At 40.8% G+C, this 20115-nt stretch overlaps 1 protein-coding gene across 5 annotated transcripts in view; it reads left to right on the forward strand.

Annotated features, from left to right (window-relative positions):
* Nucleotides 1-238: 238 nt before the first annotated feature.
* The window catches only part of si:ch211-272n13.3 (ankyrin repeat domain-containing protein 26), a 157274-nt gene continuing 137397 nt past the window's right edge, over nucleotides 239-20115 (forward strand). For all 5 annotated transcript variants that reach the window (XM_060839792.1, XM_060839797.1, XM_060839794.1 and 2 more), the window contains exons 1-5: nucleotides 239-958; nucleotides 5502-5616; nucleotides 8575-8748; nucleotides 15895-16001; nucleotides 18043-18180. In XM_060839792.1, the coding sequence (XP_060695775.1) occupies nucleotides 756-958; nucleotides 5502-5616; nucleotides 8575-8748; nucleotides 15895-16001; nucleotides 18043-18180 (737 nt within the window). In that variant the 5' untranslated portion in view covers nucleotides 239-755. The remainder of the gene's footprint in view (nucleotides 959-5501; nucleotides 5617-8574; nucleotides 8749-15894; nucleotides 16002-18042; nucleotides 18181-20115) is intronic.

A 20115-nucleotide genomic window follows, 5' to 3' on the forward strand; every position in this document is an offset into this window, starting at 1 on the left:
TGGCAACCCAGAACCCAGTACAACGATAAGGTGGCAGTTCAATGCAAGTTGTTGAGACTGTGTGCCATCCCTTGGCACCTGGCATGTATTTGCAACACACTCACCTTCGGCTGAACACGTGCCGGGAACAAGCCCCGCCCACTCCTCTAGCTTCCGACGTCCTGAATGGTCGGCCGCGACAAAAGGCGTTCTGCCTTACGTCAACGTGGGCGTGCGTCTGACGTCACGCGCAGGCCGGTTTGTGCCCGGCTGCGAACGGCAGTTGGAGCAAATTTTCGGCGAAGACGTTGGTACCTGAACGGCCGGTGGAAGAGGAGGAGGAGGCGGAGGCTCCTCCATCAACATGCCGGTGAAAAGCACAGGACCTCGTCGTGAAAATTGCCGCTCACTCGAAATAGGAAGCGGTCGGTGTCAGTCAGCCGCTTGTTAGTAGCCCCCCCCCCCCCCCGCCTTTGCCTTAGGCCGCCCCCTGTCAGAGCTGCTGGGCTCCACGTTATCATCACTATTTATTATGAATTGAAGGGATCTGTACTTATAAAGACTTAAAGATCGTCTCAACTAACCCGGTCTCATTGGGGAATCGTCTGGCTCTGTGTCTCCTGAACGCCACCTCCCCACGCAGCCCCTTGTCCCACTGTGATGTACTTTGGGCAAAGATGCCCCCGCGTTGTGACCGGTTTGTTAACGGGCAGAGTTGAGTGATGTACCCACGCTTTTATTTGGCAACAATAGGGCTTGAGTAATTGTCATTAAAAATGAAGAAAATACTCCGTTTTGCAAAGAAAAAGAGAAAATTTTCGCCCAATGCCTCAGACACTGCGAGTGTGGCCTCAGCAGGGTATGAGCTGAGAGAGAAGGATTTGGGAAAGCTGCACAAAGCTGCTTCTACCGGTGACTTAACTAAGCTGCGGCAGCTCATTAAGAAAAATGATGTAAATCAACTGGATAAAGAGAACAGGTAAGGAGGTTCCTGGTAGTTATGCCATAAAATACCTTCAGAAATAAAAACAGCATTGAGACTTTGGAGAAGATTTGTAGCTCAGGTTGTTGGTCAGGTTGCAAGTTTGCTTGCTGAGTTGGTAGATTTGTTCTCGGATGTTTCATCACCATGCTAGGCAACATCATCAGTGAGCCTCTGGTAAAGCACAGCTGGTCATGCAGCATCCCATGAGCAGGAAAATCAACATTTCGGGCAAAAGACCTTCTTCAGGCTTTTGCCTGAAATGTCGATTTTCCTGCTTCTCGGATGCTGCCTGACCTGCTGTGCGTTTCCAGTGCCACACTTTTGATTCTAATCACCAGCCTCTGCAAATGGGATAGAACACCAGTGCTTTACCAGAGGCTCACTGATGATGTTACCTAGCTTGGTGACAAAACATCCGAGAACAAATCTTACCAAAATAAAATTTGTAAAACCCAGCTGATCAGAGAGAAACAGATAAGATTGTATGTTGATACCTTTCTGTTAATTGGCTTGAAATACGGCTCCACTGATGCTGCCGGTGTATTACCGGCACTATTCAAATTTTTATTTCAGATTTCCAGCATTTGCAATGCTAATGTCTTGATGTCCGCCTAATACAATAATTCAATCCTTGAAATAGGCATTTAGCTAAGATATAACTTGTGAGTCGCATGCTTTCTCAGAACCAATCAGGTTCTGTTTCCACTTCTGTTGCTTACTTTATTTTGACTTTTCTTAGTGCTGTGATTTTTAATGTTTTTGTTAAAAAAAATCCTCGCTTTGGACAAAATTAACTAGTAGAGAAAAACCGATCTTATTCCTATTTACTTTTTCAAAAGGAGAGCAAAGGTTACCCATGAACCTGCATACAGTCCAATGAGTTTGGTCTCCATTAATAAGGTTAAAGGAGTGTTTCATTTAAAATGATCCCTGAGGAATCCAGACTTGAAATAATATCTGAAAATATTGCTATTATTGGTGTATGTTGTGGTCTTGTCTGGTGTCATCTGAGATGTTTTGTGAAGATTCACTGCCACAGTCCTTTGTATTTGAGTTGGAGTTTAGAAGATTAAGGGGAGACTTAATAGAAACTTACAAGATAATACATGGCTTGGAAAGGATGGATGCTAGGAAATTTTTTCCATTAGGCGAGGAGACTAGGACCCGTGGACACAGCCTTAAAATTAGAGGGGGTCAATTCAGAACTGAAATGCAGAGACACTTCTTCAGCCACAGAGTGGTGGGCCTGTGGAATTCATTGCCGCAGAGTGCAGTGGAGGCCGGGACGCTAAATGTCTTCAAGGCAGAGATTGATAGATTCTTGATGTCTCGAGGAATTAAGGGCTACGAGGAGAATGTGGGTAAGTGGAGTTGAAATGCCCATCAGCCATGATTGAATGGCGGAGTGGACTTGATGGGCCGAATGGCCTTACTTCCACTCCTAGGTCTTATGGTTTTAGTATCGGCTCACATCCCTTGGGGAAAGGTAGCAATATAAAGTCTTTGGTGGAACAGACACTTGATCTTGATAGACAGAGAAAGCCCATTATTTAATATCAGTTGAATTACATCTCAATTTACAAGAGTTTCTTGATTAAACTTAGTCCCATCATATACAAGTTTAAATTGTTTTTCCTGATGTCAATTAAGCCTTAGCCTATACATGGACGAAAGAGCTGGACTCCACACATCAGGTGGAAATGACTGCCCTTGACATCATGGCAGTATTTGAATATGCTACTAGGAACCCAAATAAAACTAGAGTTGTTGGAATCATCTGTTACACAAAGGAAAATGGTTGTGGTTTTTCAAAGTCAAGTCATCTGAGAACCAGGACATCGCAGCAAAGTTGTCTGAAGCCCAATCATCTCCAGCAGCTCTATCCTTCATTAGCTCAAATTCTGCAAAGCTCAGCACTCTTTGTGACTCCTTATACTGGAGCAGATTTTGTGCGTATGCAGTGAGATCTGGACAGCATTCAAAGTTGGGCTGTTAAATGACAATTAAAATTCACACCACACAAATGTCAGGCAACAACCATCTTCAAAAAGAGAGAATCTAAGATTTGTTGGCATTCCCTTTGCCATCCTGAGGACTACTGTACTAGAAACTGACAAACCATTTAAATACTATGGGTATAAGAGCTGATCAGAAGCTGAGACTTCTGTGGTGAGGATTTCATCACCTTTTCCCCAGTGTTGGTATGTCTATGAGGTATAAGTCAGGCGTGTGAAAAAATACTCTCCATTTGCTTGGATGGGAGCAGTTCCAGAAGCACCTAAGTAGTTTGACACCATCCAGAAAAACACAGCCTGTTTGGCACCCCAACCACAACTTTGAACACTGTCTGCAGGATGCACTGCCGTGACACAAGACTGCTTCAATAGAATCTTCCAAGCCTGCAAACATAAACAAAACTGCATCAGATACATGGGATTGCCACCACCAGAAAGCTCTCTTTAAAGCCATCCTGGCTTGCAAATATATGTAGCCACTGTCAGTGGATCAGAATTGTAAACTCTCTTCCTAATACCATTATGACTGCTCTTCTGAGCCGATACTGTAGTGGTACAGGAAGGTAATAAATACTCACCTGATTAGCAATGCCACATCCCATAAATGTATTAAAAAAATTCTTTTCAGGTACTAACGGCTTAAACAATAATTATGTTGATTTATTTATTGTAGCGTGTATTTTGTTACAACATACAGTGAAAAGTGTTCTATAGTGTCATGACTCTCCAGCACCGTATTAAAAATAAATTTCAAAATGTAGAATATAAGAGCAAAAAAAAAGTGTGAAACTTTATAGTCCTTGTTAAATGTTCTGTTGAGAGTCTGGTGGTCAGACACTAGTCCCCTTCATCACATTGCTGCCGCTGGAACAAAAGTTGCCACTCTTCAGCACCATCTTGCCTCCACCAGTGCTCTCACCGCTGAGTCCTTGATGGACTTTGCCAATGCAGACACCACTGATGCTGCTCAGTACCACAGCAGCCCAAATCCGACACCACTGCCGCAATGAATCTGCTTTTGGCCCACCTTGCCAATGCTACTGATGCCACCAATCTCATACTGGGCCCAAACATGCCTCCGCCTCTGTAAGATCTTGGTAATGTAATTTACAAGTATTCTTTGATGATGTGAAATCTTGACAATAACAAGAAAAGCATTCTAGAGATGCAAAGACCATGTGAATGTTTCGGACTTTTCATCAAAACTAGGTAAGTTAGACTTGTAAGTGGTGGTATGGGGACGGAAGAATGCTGAAGAGTGAGAAATAGGCCAGGTCATAATGTTGCAGATTGCTATTAGCCTGGGGTGCCTCTTAAATTCTCAGTTTTGAGCTGCTAGATCTTTTTCTATCTTTCCAATTTATCACTGAACTCAGTGTGAAAAGTTGCAGTTTGTCTCCATGGATTTGATGTTTTGCAACATGCAGCTTGGTGAAAATAAGGTTAATTAGGTTTCTCCCTTGGTTTTCTCAGCAACTGCTCCGTGTCTTTATTTCCATTAAGATTCGATTGGTAATAATGTTCGCAAGTCACTCTTTGTGATGGACATGGAAGCCACCAGCCAGAATGCTACTTTTGTGTTTTTTACAGGTGCTATTTAACGTGAACTACTAGTTCATCAGATGAGACCAAGCCGAAGGTGGCCATGGGTAGGAGGTTTTATTGGCTGTGTTAATGGATGTAAGTTTGCTTGCTGAGCTGGAAGGTTTATTTCCAGACATTTCATCACCCTACTAGGTAACCTTTTCAGTGGGCCTCCGGGCAAAGTACTGCTGGTGATTCCAGCTTTCTATTTATGTAGAAAACATAGAGGGTCATCCCTCCTCTCACAGTATCCTTACATACAGATGAGAAAGGATATCACTTCGACTGGGACAATACATCCATCCTAGGACAAGCTAAACAGAGACATGCACAAGAATTCCTAGAAGCAAGGCATTCCAACTGGAACTCTATCAACAAACACATCGAGTTAGACCCCATCTACCACCCCCTGAGAAAATGAACAGAGAATGACATCACCACAGGAAATGACATCACCAACCCAAAGAAAACATATAAATAGAAAGCAGGAACCATCAGCAGTGCTTTGCTGATTAAGAAGAGGGTGGAATTTTAAGATGATTGAAGTGGAGGTGGAAAATTACTTTGAATAGTAAGTGGCACTTTCAACAATAAGCAGTTGTTGAAGCAAAATTTATCAATGCATTGTTTTTAAAGACCAGTTGTTTGGTGTTCATGGATATTAAGAGGAACCAGGGAAGTAGTACAGGTATTTAGATTAGCCGATTCATTTGGAGAAATATGCTGTAAAAGCTTGTTGGGCCAAATGTCTGTTACAACACAGAAACAAACAATCTATAATTCTCCAGCCTCACAAGATAAGTTGATTGATGTTGCTTTTATAAAGATGAATTATTTGAGAAAAAAATCATGACCATATTAGAATGATTTGTGCAAAAATGTATCAGTGTCACAGCAGTGTTCTGTTCAGGATTAATATTCGTTCATTTTCCTTCCAGGGCACCATTGCATCTTGCATGTGCAAGTGGTCATGTAGAGGCAGTTACTTTCCTTGTGGAACATAAATCAAAACTAAATATCTGTGACAATGATAACCGTTCCCCTTTGATGAAGGTAAGAAATAAATATGATACTGTGTTGACCAAATTCCGTGCATCCGTTTCCATTAAAAATGAAGAGTGTATCACATTCTGTTTGTGTACTTTTGTATTGAGATACGTCAACACTTAGTTGATCTGTCAGTTACAAATCTAGCTGGCACTGTAATTTATATTTTCAGTGTTAAATAGAAAACTTTAGCTGTTAAAATTATTGATGATTGTCAAGGTTATATATACTCCAGCCGTCAAGTGTCAATATGGAGCAGCCAAATTCTGTCTTGTTGGATAGTGAACAGGCAACCTGTCATGCAATAAATTGTTGGATTTAGAAACTAATATTTTGTGTATTCTTTTGTCCATTCATCTATCTTCCTTTCCCTTCCCTAATTGAGCAGGGAGTTTGTTGCGATCCCATTTCTAACACAACATCAGAAAGTATCTTTCTCAATTCCCTGCCCCACTTTTTCACCATTCTCTTGTTCCCTTTCTCCATTGCCAGCTATGCTTACATTTTAAATCAGGCATGCTAGCTTTCATTGTTCAAGGAGTGCCTTGAGAAGTAAACAAAGAATAACTGGTACTTAGTTTGCATTGTTGAAACAGTGTATGCACATGTTCTTGAAAGAACATTGCTTTGTTTATCAATATATTTAACTTTTATGTATGCAAGGGCTCCACATAGCAAATCCAATAGTCAATCCTAAATTGATTATCATTGTAATTTTTCACACAATCAGGATTATTCAGATTCTGTTTAATTGTAAGGGTCACATGTAATATTGAACATGTTATTGAAAATTTTCCAAGCATGAAGTGGGATGCTGAGCACAGGCCAGTATCCTTTTCTCTTGCTACGAATCTCTAAAGGACTGAGTAGCTTGATGCAATCCACCAGTCTTTGGGAAGTATGGCCACCTTAGTATCACATAATCACTGAAATTCATTTTCCATATTCCTTTACTTAACTGTGTGATAAGCTTCATTTTAAAAAAAAGTAGCAAGATAGAACTAGCAGTTTAATGCATTGATGCCAGTGCAACCTGTGTTGGACCTCTCCGTCACATCTTTGGATAAAATAGCAAACTGAAGTTTAAAGTTTTAAAGTCTTTTAAGTAAAAAACTTAAAAAGTAGGTATGACAGTTCAATAGTCATGGGGTAATATAGACCCAACATGAAATATCAGCAATTGTGAACATGCAGTGTGACACCTTTTTACACCGTGAATACCTAGCACTATCTCACCTACAAAATACTGTGATTTCTACAAATGGGTTTTCAATTAACTTACACATGGTGCATCAGTTATATAGAGCTGAAAATGTGTTGCTGGTTAAAGCACAGCAGGTTAGGCAGCATCCAAGGAACAGGAAATTCGACGTTTCGGGCCAGAGCCCTTCATCAGGATGAAGGGCTCTGGCCCGAAACGTCGAATTTTCTGTTCCTTGGATGCTGCCTAACCTGCTGTGCTTTAACCAGCAACACATTTTCAGCTCTGATCTCCAGCATCTGCAGACCTCACTTTTTACTGCATCAGTTATATATCCCATGTAATACAACTTTTATTAATAGTGACCTCTTGGCAAACTAAGTGATATTTTAGTCGAGTTTTGATCCTGTTTATTATAAATTAACCTTATGCTTCAATTAGGGGAGAAAGTGAGGTCTGCAGATGCTGGAGATCAGAGCTGAAAATGTGTTGCTGGAAAAGCGCAGCAGGTCAGGCAGCATCCAAGGAACAGGAAATTTGATGTTTCGGGCATAAGCCCTTCATCAGGAATGAGGAAAGTGTGTCCAGCAGACTAAGATAAAAGGTAGGGAGGAGGGACGTGGGGGAGGGGCGATGGAGATGTGATAGGTGGAAGGAGGTCAAGGTGAGGGTGATAGGCCGGAGTGGGGTGGGGGCGGAGAGGTCAGGAAGAAGATTGCAGGTTAGGAAGGCGGTGCTGAGTTCGAGGGATTCGACTGAGACAAGGTGGGGGGAGGGGAAATGAGGAAACTGGAGAAATCTGAGTTCATTCCTTGTGGTTGGAGGGTTTCCAGGCGGAAGATGAGGCACTCTTCCTCCAACCGTCGTGTTGTTATGGTCTGGTGATGGAGGAGTCCAAGGACCTGCATGTCCTTGGTGGAGTGGGAGTGGGAGTTGAAGTGTTGAGCCACGGGGTGGTTGGATTGGTTGGTCCGGGTGTCCCAGGGGTGTTCTCTAAAACGTTCCGCAAGTAGACGGCCTGTCTTGGATCCCTTACTTCTCTCCAAGGCCTCAAGGGATCCTTCCATATGTGCCACAAATTCACCTGCACCTCCACACACATCATCTATTGCATCCTCTGAACCCGATGTGGCCTCCTCTATATTAGGAAGACAGGCCGTCTCCTTGCGGAACATTTCAGAGAACACCCCTGGGACACCCGGACCAACCAATCCAACCACCCCGTGGCTCAACACTTCAACTCCCACTCCCACTCCACCAAGGACATGCAAGTCCTTGGACTCCTCCATCGCCAGACCATAACAACACGACGGTTGGAGGAAGAGCGCCTCATCTTCCGCCTGGAAACCCTCCAACCACAAGGAATGAACTCAGATTTCTCCAGTTTCCTCATTTCCCCTCCCCCCACCTTGTCTCAGTCGAATCCCTCGAACTCAGCACCGCCTTCCTAACCTGCAATCTTCTTCCTGACCTCTCCGCCCCCACCCCACTCCGGCCTATCACCCTCACCTTGACCTCCTTCCACGTATCACATTTCCATTGCCCCTCCCCCAAGTCCCTCCTCCCTACTTTTTATCTTAGCCTGCTGGACACACTTTCCTCATTCCTGATGAAGGGCTTATGCCCGAAATGTTGAATTTCCTGTTCCTTGGATGCTGCCTGACCTGCTGCGCTTTTCCAGCAACACATTTTCAGCTCTAATGCTTCAATTATCCAACTTTGAAAATTATTACAATGCAAACTTTTTGATATTTTATCCACAGGCAGTACAGTGCCAACAAGAGCGTTGTGCAATCATTTTATTGGACCATAATGCTGATCCTAACCTTGTGGACATTAATGGAAATACTGCCCTGCATCTTGCTGCTCTGATCCCTAACATCTCTTTGGTAATGCATTTAATAGAGCGAGAAGCACACATGAATGCTCGAAATAAGGTACTTACATTTGCGTTTATTTAATTGTTATTATTAGTTTGTACAAAATTTGTGTTGTACAAAATTTATCGAACTTTTTTGGGTATGTTATAATGTAGAATTTGCGATTTGTTGTAAATAACATGATGCTTGCTGATGTAAACACCAAGGACTTGATACAGCATGTAAGTAGTGAAAATTTCCTGTCGATCACCAAATCAAATTACACTTAATCTTTGTATATTAATATAAATTGGTCATCTTATTATGAATACTAGGAATATGCTAAGCTTAAGTCACACTTGTAGTAGAGGTCTGAGCATTAGCATTGCTCGTAGCAAATTAATAAATGGAGATAATTTCCTGCTGTCAAAACCCAGTTTTACTTTATTGTGATCTTGTGACATAATGGTAGGAGTTCAGTCTCTGAGCCAGAAGCTCCACATTCAAGTCCCACTTTATGGCCAAAAAAAAGCACATTCATGGTGCAGCAAACAGGTTGAGTATTGACATGTGAATTGTTCCAGCATATGCCATTGACAAACAGTGAGACTGGGAGAGATTTCAAATCAGCTAAGTAGTGGAAAGAAATTGGGACCTTGACCATCACTATCCTTAGCTCCAGGCTACACCATGGATGTAAATGTGTGTGTTGCTTAACAATTCTGACTCCTTGATTATCGAGTGACTAGCTCGCATAAGATGGGTGCCAACAGCAGAGTTTTGTTCTCTGTTCTTGCTAGGGTGACTTCAAAACCTGTCCCCTTGCCCTTCCTTTGTGGAGATTGTGATGCAATTGGTTGGACCAGTTTTAGGGAAGGAACTCAAAGAATAAGACACTTCATTATACAAGGCTAAACTTTTCATGAAGTCTCTTGTGGAAATATAAAAATAGAAATGGGGAATTTCTAACCAAATCAGTTAACTTATAATTTCCAGTTTTGGGAGTGGTATCTTTTGCATATTCTGAGGCAGAGTACTAAATGCTGGCTGCGATTTAAAGCTATCCATGTTATTGTTGTTTCAAGCCTGACGTTGCTGTCAAATTCATAGGTGTAATGATGGCAAATTCTAACAGTTTGTCATTAAAAATCCACAAGTTTAACATATTTTCTAGTTTTGCCTAAAGATGTAGCCGAGATGTCGCAGCAGTCTCTTTGATCCTGATCCATTATGTTGATTTCAATGCCAATCACATGACGGTTCCCAACATTTAATTAGATTTAAATTTTAAAATGGACAACAAGTTATACAAAAAGCAATACAAGTTGTTCATTTGTTTGAAATGTTGACTTTAAATTTGTCATTGTAGTGTCTTGAGGGTCATGACTACAGATCATAATCCTGTATCATCTACAAATGTATTGGAACTCTTATATTACAGTGCATTTTTCTTTAGTAAATGGGGACATACATTCAAGCAAATTATTGGGAATGTAAATTCAGAGCAAGATGATTCACTGACTTCTCTAAAGCTTGTTGGAATCATTCTCAGCTACAAACGAGATCCTGGAATGTCACACCTGACATGTCACAGAAGCTTCAAAAAGGATTTCAAAGAGAGAAAACCCTTCTCATCTCTGAACTGTAGGTAAAGAGAAAGGAAGACTCTGTTTGCAGAATGCAATTAGAAGTGCAGTCAAAAGGAAATGGAACAAGACCTTCCAACTGACCTGCAATAGCAAGCATCTCAGATCAACTACTCTGCTACCATTGTCACTGTTACTGATATCATTCAGTGTGATGACCAGAATGTCCCATCATCAACACTTCGCTGAACTGAAAGATCACTCCATTATTCTATGTTATCTTTCATCATTTCTCACCTCATCATTCATTTTTGATGTGTTTGCATGTAATGCATTATTGTGTTGCGTTTATTAACTAATATGTTATTTTTTTTTGTTAGCTCAAGAAAGCATGGTTAAGTTGACTCCTTTAAAAATTCACTTAATGTGAGAGAGAGGCATCTGCACAGACAGGAATCCTTTTATAAGTTAATCTTAGTGTGGCTAACCAGGGGGACAGGTGAATAAAGTAGTGGAGTCAATTCTTCTCTCATCACCTGTGGGCTTGCTGATTTTGGGGTAACTCACCTGGAACTGTAATACAATGGGGATCCTCACCCCCAGGACTAGTGACAAATGTGCTATGTTTATTTTGGACAAAAACAGCTATATTACGATGAATATGTTGTTACTTTCTACCCTCCACATTGATCATTGTGGAAATTTATCCTCATTAAAAGAAAGCCGTGTCTCTGTGCAGATTTTTCTATAAATCTGTAATAGAATTGTAACAATGGATCTGCAAAAGTATATTCCCTGATATAGAACATAGAAAGATACAGCGCAGTACAGGCCCTTCGGCCCTCGATGTTGCGCCGACCGAATCCTACCTAACCTACACTAGCCCAATAACTTCCAAATGCCTATCCAATGCCCGCTTAAATGACCATAAAGAAGGAGAGTTCACCACTGCTACTGGCAGGGCATTCCATGAACTCACAACCCGCTGTGTAAAGAATCTACCCCTAACATCTGTCCTATACCTACCACCCCTTAATTTAAAGCTGTGTCCCCTAGTAACACCTGACTCCATTAGCGGTAAAAGGTTCTCAGTGTCGACCCTATCTAAACCCCTAATCATCTTATACACCTCTATCAAATCTCCCCTAAACCTTCTCTTCTCCAATGAGAACAGCCCCAAGTGTCTCAGCCTTTCCTCATAAGATTTTCCTACCATTCCAGGCAACATCCTGGTAAACCTCCTCTGCACTCGTTCCAATGCCTCCACATCCTTCCTATAGTATGGCGACCAAAACTGCACACAATACTCCAGATGAGGCCGCACCAGACTCTTATACAGTTGCAACATGACCTCAGGACTCCGGAACTCAATTCCTCTACCAGTAAAGCCCAGTACACCATATGCCTTCCTCACAGCACTATTTACCTGGGTGGCAACTTTCAGAGATCTGTGTACATGGACACCAAGATCCCTCTGCTCATCCACACTACCAAGTAGCCTACCATTAGCCCAGTAATCCATCTTCTTGTTACTCCTACCAAAGTGAATGACTTCACACTTAGCTACATTGAATTCCATTTGCCACATTTCTGCCCAGCTCTGCAACTTATCTATATCCCGCTGTAACCTACCACTTCCTTCCTCACTATCCACAACTCCACCGACATTTGTGTCATCCGCAAACTTGCTTACCCAGCTTTCAAGCCCTTCCTCTAGATCATTTATAAAGATAACAAAAAGCAATGGTCCCAAAACAGATCCTTGTGGTACACCGCTAGTAACTGCACTCCAAGATGAACATAATCCATCAACTACTACCCTCTGTCTCCTTCCAGCCAGCCAATTCCTAATCCAAACCTCTAATGTATCCTCAATGCCATACCTCCGTAGTTTTAGCATTAGCCTACCATGGGGTACCTTATCGAACGCCTTACTAAAATCCATATACACAACATCTACTGCTTTACCCTCGTCCACTTCCTTAGTCACCTTCTCAAAGAACTCAATAAGGTTTGTGAGGCACGACCTGCCCTTCACAAAACCATGCTGGCTATCCTTGATCACGTTATTCCTATCTGTAATTGTTTTTAGGATCAGTTTTTCCGTGTAGATTGATTTGGTTTGTGCATGACTTTTGTTTGAAGACCTGGAGTTTTTTATGAAATTTGATAGTCTCTTTCACCTGTCTTGTTTCCTACTTGATGTTCCTTTGGTTATGCTTCCGCCTGAATGATTTCAAGTGGTATTCTGATGACTGGTGGTTTTGTCTGGAATAGTGGTGTGAAGAGTCAGCTTTTTAGACTCTATTCATTGCCATTTCACACTCACTTCTGTATTGTTAAACCTGTTGTCTAGAATTATTCAATTTCTTACCTACATTGAGACCAATGTGAATCGTTTGTTGTATGCAATAAAAATACTTCCCAAATTAATGCAGCTTTTGTAAACAAAATGCATAATATTATGGTCTGATGTGTCCCAAGTGAACATCCATGTTGGTGTTTAGATATTTGAGTTGATAATCTGGTAAATTTGAACTAACCTTGATGCTACCTGGATATCTTAGTACACTGTAATCTCAACAAAAAAATTGTGTATATTATTTTCATGATGTCAGCTTTGTAACACATTGTAATGCATTAACGATACAACATTACTTTCTCTCCAGTCCTCGACAATGAATAACTTTTGACTTAAAAGTTGAACTTTTATGGTGTTACACAATTTCTATTTCTCTCTTATTGAAGCTCCAGGATGGAGGTGGTGGAGACCTTGCCCCCTTGGCCTTGAACCTCTTAGGGTTGAACAGCCTGCTGTCCATATGGTAAATGATTTGAATTCCCTTGGGCAGGCTTTGACTAGTGAGCTGGAAGATGGTGAACAGGGGTGGATGCAATGATGTAGCCCTGCTTGACCCCTTCATCCTCAGTGAAAAGCTCAGACACCAATCCACAGTTACTAGGTATGTCGCAGACATGTCATCATGCAGCAGCCTCAGCATCCTGATGAACTTGTCAGCACAGTCATATCGTGAAAGTATATGCCAGTTCGTCTGGTGGTTAACTGTATCAACCTATTTAGGTCGATGAAGACCATGCAAAGCAGTTGTTTCTGTTCCTAACGTGACATGCTGTATAAATCATATCTGTTGACCTACTGGAGGGGCGTAAGCCATACTTCGATTCAGGGAGCATTTTCTCAGATAACAACAGAAGTCTATTGGTAAGGAGATGCTAGTATTTTGTTGGTTGACAAAAAGGGATGCCTCTGTAATTTTCAGTCAGCTTTGGCACCCTTTAGAAAATGATCACAATCAGAGCATCCCTGCACTCCGAGGGAAGTGCTTCTTTGAGCCAAATCGTCAAGAGCAAAGGATGCACATGTTTATGGAGCTGTGGACCCTCCCTTCTTTAGGATCTCTGCAGGAATCCCATCAGAACCAGCAGCCTTGTTTCTTAGGCTCCTTATGGTATCTTGTACTTCCATTGCATTGGAATGTTCTCCCACGTCATCTTGCATGGATTTGTGGGAGATTTGGTTGATGATTTCCAAGTTAACTTTGGTATTATGGTTGAGGAGTTCTTGGAAGTGCTGTCAGCAGCGGGTGTTTATTGCCTTATTCTTGAACAGTTTTTATCTGACTTTAGAGTGCAGGGTGTTCCGATCACGGTAGCTTGGACCATGTATCATCCTGGTGACGCTCAAGAAGCCTCTTGTGTAACCAGTATCTGCTACTTGCTGGTATCTGCTACTTGCTGGTATTTCAAGGCCTTATCAGTCCATGATTTTTCTGTTTACCCTCTTCTGCAGGTCAGCCTTAGCTTCGGCATAGTCCTTTCTTTCAGCCTTCCAGGTGATATCATTCTGCCAGTCATAGAACACCAATGCCACAAACTGTGGAAGATCTGTAGTGCATCTTGGATGGCTTTGTCAAAGCATATAAGCTTTAATAAAACCAAATACCACGCAATAGTCCCTGCACTTCTCCTGTAATGAAGGGTCAACAGCATCCCCTTCAAAATACAAATCTCGTCACATACCTTGGCAATCATGTCTCCTCCAAGGTCAACATTGTTGCAGAAATACAACACCGTCTGAGCTGTGTCAGTGAAATCTATGCCCAACTCAGAAGAAGAATGTTTGAAAACAATGACTTACAGTCCCAGACTAAACTTCTCGCCTACAAAGCCGTTGTCTTTCTCAGTCTGCTGCGTGGAATTGAAATTGAAATATCTACAGTAGGCAACTTAAAATACTAAAACAACATCACCAGAGAACCCTCCAAAAAATCCGGTAGGTCACCTGGGAAGACGAGTGCACTAATGCCAATGCCTCCGAGGAGGCTAACATAGACAGCATCACACCGTAATTCAACGGCAACTCAAATGGGTTGGTTATGTCATGTGAATGCCCTACTTATGCCTCCCAAAACAGATCATATATTCGCAGCTAAAAGATGGTCAGTGTGCCCCTCATGGCCAAAAGAAACACTTAAAAGATAACATCTGAACCAACCTCAAGAAATGCCAGATCAACATCAACAACTGGGAGGGCATGGCTACAAACTGGAATCAGTAAAAAAAAAAGTATAATCCAGTAGGGAGCTGTATGCCATGAAAACTATCTCTGCCGTGCCACTGCACAGAAACCACTGTTGCTCGAGGAGAGATGGAACATCAGAAAAGCCCAGCCGCCACTACTACTAACCACCATTAGCACGTACCAATGCCTGCACCGTAAGAAAATCTCTGATGTTTAGACAAACATCAAGAACCACAAGTGCTATCTTGCTATCAAAGTGACTTGCACCACATTTTTTTAAAAAATCAGTTTTTTTTTCATATTTGAATCAATGCCATCATGAAGACTGAAGCTTGACGATGTTTCACTAATCCATATCAGACACCAATGAACAGACTACTAGCAAATAGGTGGTAGCACCTTCATCAATTCCATCCGTGCCTTGTAGACTCTTGGATAAGCGATTGGATAAAATTGTTTGGTTTTTTTCCAGCCTTGTCTTTTATCCATTTCCTCGATGGTCATCACATCCTGAGGTGGACCCTGAACCTGGATTTTCTGTCCCAGAGGTAGGGATAGTACCAATGCAACATAAGATCCTCATTTTGTGTCTCTGCTTTTTGTGGTCAGGGGAAAAATCATTTGGTCAGGTGAATTCCAGTGTTGTACATGTATCTAGGACTGCAGCTTGTTTTGGAATTTAACTCATCAGTGTTGCATCTAATGTTGGGTTCCAAACCCTTTGTATTATCCACTGCATTCTTCTCTGCATGTTATCAACCAAGGACTGGCTCCTATAACGATAGGGACTGTACGTAAAGGTCAGTACGATGGTTAACAAGATCTCCACATGCCAAGAATGAATAAAAATATTTTTTTCAGAAACTTGTTCAAAATTAAAAGTGCCCGTACATTGTGAAGTTACGAGATTAAAAACTGGGACGTTTCCAAATCTCCACATTCTTAAAAAGTGATCTCCAAATGTTTAAACAGTTATCAAGTGAGAACTAATTTTAGTAATGTGTGGCTATTATTTAACCTAACCATTGACAGTGGAATTGCTAATTATTCCATCCATGTCATTTAAATGATTGAAGTACATTTTCTTTCCAAAAGGATGGTAACACACCTTTGCTGTTGGCTGCAATTGAAAATCATCAGGAAATAGTAGAACTCTTGCTTAAAGAAGGAGCAGATGTCAATGCCAAGGACAAAACTGGGAGGTATAGTTTATACATTAAATCAAATAATATAACATAAGGACTTGTTTGTGTGAAATTTGCATTCCTCTTCCCTATGTGTTTTTCTTCTTGAATCTTTTGAATTAACATTGAGTATTGATCATCTCTGTTGCCATGTTTTACTTGCTGGTTGCCAGCAACAAGATCCCATATTCATGAAAGAATGTGGCAAATTGTTGGTCAACATTCCATTGCTAAACTAAATCCGATTGTTCAACCAGTTTATTTTCTTTGAATATGTACTCAATGCCATTCATTAAGAGCAATTAGCCCTTTCAAGCATGTAATTTTAATATTGTGCATACCATCAAAGATTAAAAGGAACATTTACCTCCTGGTATCTATTTTCAATGCAGTATCTTCATTTCACCAAGATTAAAGTGTTGAACTTTACAGGTTTGTGTCCTTTTAGTTGCTGATGGATTAAAGGAAGGAGAATAATAGGAAAATAAATGCATGTAGTTCACTGGCACCAAGGAACTTTTAATTCAGCTGGAATGTTAACTTGCTTGTGATTGAGCAGTGTCAAGGCTGGTCAGATTACCATCATTTCAGGGAAAGTGTAAACTAAATTCACTGAGTTGGACCCCATTTGAAGAAATTGTCAACAAAGTTTGACTTGTCCTAACTTTTACTGTTCCACACATCAGAGTCCATGGAAGTTAAAAACGCATTAATGTGCATAAGATACTTTAAAATGAAATTCATCTTTTCATTTAAATAGTCAATACATCAAACACATCCCTTAATCATAAGCATCCAGTCTAGTCTTTCCAAATGGATTGATTTGGCCTCCTAGGGCTCTATTCACTGGCAACCAAATTCTATGTATAAGGTCTACTGTCCTAAATAGAGTATTTTTTGGGCAAGACAAAAAGGCAACAGATAATAATTTTGGTGCAACAAACTAACAGTTTGTTAAATCAACGATTAACAAACATCCAACTTACAAGCACTTGTACTTACGAATACGATTCCATACAGCAGTGTAATTTTAACGACCCGATATGGGGACATTTCATGTAATTGTGAACAGCCGCTTTGTATCATCCTCCAACTTCCATTCAGATTTACTTGCGAGCAGACTCAGCAACATCTGGTTAAACAAAACTATCAATAGATGTGTTTATCAAGCTGCTTTTGATCCTTGCTGCTTGAGGATCTTATCTTTATGCCCTACTGAGTGGCCTGCCTATGTCTATAGTTTTGCTACCTAAATGTGACCTGGCTACCTGAGACCTTGCCTCTGGATGCCCAGGCCCCTGCGTGACATTTTCATGCAATTTTCTACCCTCATCACATTGAGGTCCATCTTTGGCAAAAATGGCAGCAACAACTCTATAAAGGCACATTTTAAAATTTATTTTAATCCTTTTGCTTTCCATCTAAATCTTTGATATTAAATGTATCAGAGGTAGGGGAAGAAATCAGGAATATAGTCTTAAGTTCGATGATCAGCCATGATCACAGAACAAGTTTGAAGAGCTGAATGCTGTACTGCTGCTCCTAGTTTCTATGTAAAGATGTTGTTTTATTGATAAGCTTAATATTTAAAGCAACATAATAACTTTGTCAGGAGAATTTTCTTCATTTGTCAAGAATGCCAAATGGATAAACCCAACAATTGCGGTGAATTATTCTTTTACAAATTGAAATGATGTTGCTAGCCTTTTGTGTCCTGTTTCATGATGCCAAATAAAGGTGTGAAGGAAGAAATTGTGATTTTAAAATAAGTAGATTGAAGTAGCACCAATGTCAATCCCACGTCAAATGGGCAAGTACTTTTAGATTGTTTACATCCAAGTGGGAATAAATCAGTGTGTAGGCTTGCCACATAATGCAACTTGAGTTATCGATTATGCATCAAGGAGTTGTACAGTTAAAATGTTTAACAGTTAAATCCTGAGAATAAAATAAGTCAATTATCTGTTTGTGGCAGCATTGATAGAGAGGAGTATGTTTTAGTTAAGGTTAGTGATTCCAGTACATCATTTATAAGGTTTTTGTATCCTGTTCTTCCTAGAACTGCCTTGATGATTGCTGCGAGTAATGGACAAATTAGTTTGGTTAAGTTACTTCTACATTACAATGCCGATGTTTCTTTAAAAGAAGATAAAGGATGGACAGCTGAAGATCATGCAATGATGAATGGACACCATGCGTATGGATTTTACTGTTCTTACTATTTTTATGTTTAGAGGTAGTGGAATAGTGCAGATGGCATGGCAATTATATTACTAACATACTTTGAGTTTGCCCTATAATGTGACAGTCCACCTCAGTATAAAACTGGATCACAAAACAGTCTGTTCCATTCTTGGTCCACGCTTGATTAGCTTATCTTCCCCAACCAACATTTGTGTACTATAATTGATCTCTGTCTTCCAACTTTGATGTGGGAGAGAATCAGCCAATTTTGATTATTTTTTAGCCAGCAAACCTCCACCATAAAATGAGTAGAAAAACTTATGGAGTTTAGTTCTGTTTATCCTGTTTGGATCCAAAAAAAAATGTCATTGAAATATGCTCTCAGTGGTGAATGAATAAGAGCCATGGAGGGACAAGGGAATGTGAATTACCAAATAGTCTAATTATAAGTTAATACAAAAGTATAAAAGATAATCAAAAAAAAGTGGAAAATTTGGCAGGAGTTGGGGAATGTGGATTGGGAGCAGCTGTTTGAGGGTAAATCCACATTTCATATGTGGGAGACTTTTAAAGAGAAGTTGATTAGAGTGCAGGATAGACATGTCCCTGTGAAAAAGAAGGACCGAAATGGCACGAGTAGGGAAACCATGGATGACAGATGAAATTGTGAGACCACCTAAGAGGAAAAAGGAAGCATATATAAGGTCTAGATGACTGAAAACAGACAAAGCTTTGGATGAATATCTGGAAAGTAGGACCAATCTGAAATAAGGAATTAAGAGGGCTAAAAGGGCTTATGAAATATCTTTAGCAAACAAGATTAAGGAAAGTCCCGAAGCCTTTTGCACAGATATAAAGAGCAAGAGGGTAACTAGAGAAAGGGTTGGCCCACTCAAGAACAGATGAAAAAAATTACACATGGAGTCAGAGAAAATGGGTGAGATTCTTAATGAGTACATATACTTTGCATTGGTATTCACTGAGAAGTGGGACATGATGGCTGTTGAGGTTAGGGATAGACGTTTGATTACTCTTACTCTTAAGTAAAGTCGGCATGAGGAGGAAGGAAGTGTTGAGTATTTTAAGAAGCATTAAGGTGGACAAGTCCCCTGGTCTGGACAGAATCTAACTCCGGTTACTGAGGGAAGCGAGAGAGGAAATAGCTAGAGCCTGACCAGATATCTTTACTTCATTCTTGAACACAGGTGAGGTCCCAGACAACTGGATAATTAATGTTGTCGCCTTGTTTAAGAAGGGTAGCAGGGATAATTCAGGTAATTATAGACCGGTGAGCCTGATGTCATTGGAAGGGAAGCTGCTGGAAAAAATACTGAGGAATAGGATCTATTTGCATTTGGAAGAAAATGAGTTTATCAGAGATAGGCAACGTGGTTTTGTGTAGCGAAGGTCATATTTTAACCAACTTAATAGAATTCTTTGTGGAAGTGGCAAAGTTAATTGAGAGAAGGGCTGTAGATGTCATGTACGTGGACTTCAGTAAGGCATTTGGTAAGATTAGAGAATGTGTTGCTGAAAAAGCACAGCAGGTCAGGTCAGTCAGAATTCTCCTGATCCTCAGATGCTGCCTGACCTGTGCTTTCCCAGCTCTCCTCTGATCTCCAGCATTTGCGGTCCTCACTTTCTCCCAGTTTCATAACGTTCCCCGTGGCAGGCTGATGGAGAAAATGAAGTCTTATGGAATCCCAAGTATACTATCCGGATATATAGAGAACTGACTGGGCAGCAGGAGACAGTGTAATACTAAAAGGAAGTTTCTCAAAGTGGAGAATTGACAAATGGTGTTCCACAGGGATCAGTATTGGGACCACTGTTGCTTGTGATATACATAAATGATCTGGAGGAGGGCATAGGTGATCAGATAAGCATTGCAGGTGACACTAAGATTGGTGGAGTAGCAGATCGTGAAGGAGACTTTCAGAGAATGCAG

The sequence above is a fragment of the Hemiscyllium ocellatum genome, chromosome 19 (assembly GCF_020745735.1).
Source record: "Hemiscyllium ocellatum isolate sHemOce1 chromosome 19, sHemOce1.pat.X.cur, whole genome shotgun sequence".
NCBI classification, from domain to species: domain Eukaryota; kingdom Metazoa; phylum Chordata; class Chondrichthyes; order Orectolobiformes; family Hemiscylliidae; genus Hemiscyllium; species Hemiscyllium ocellatum.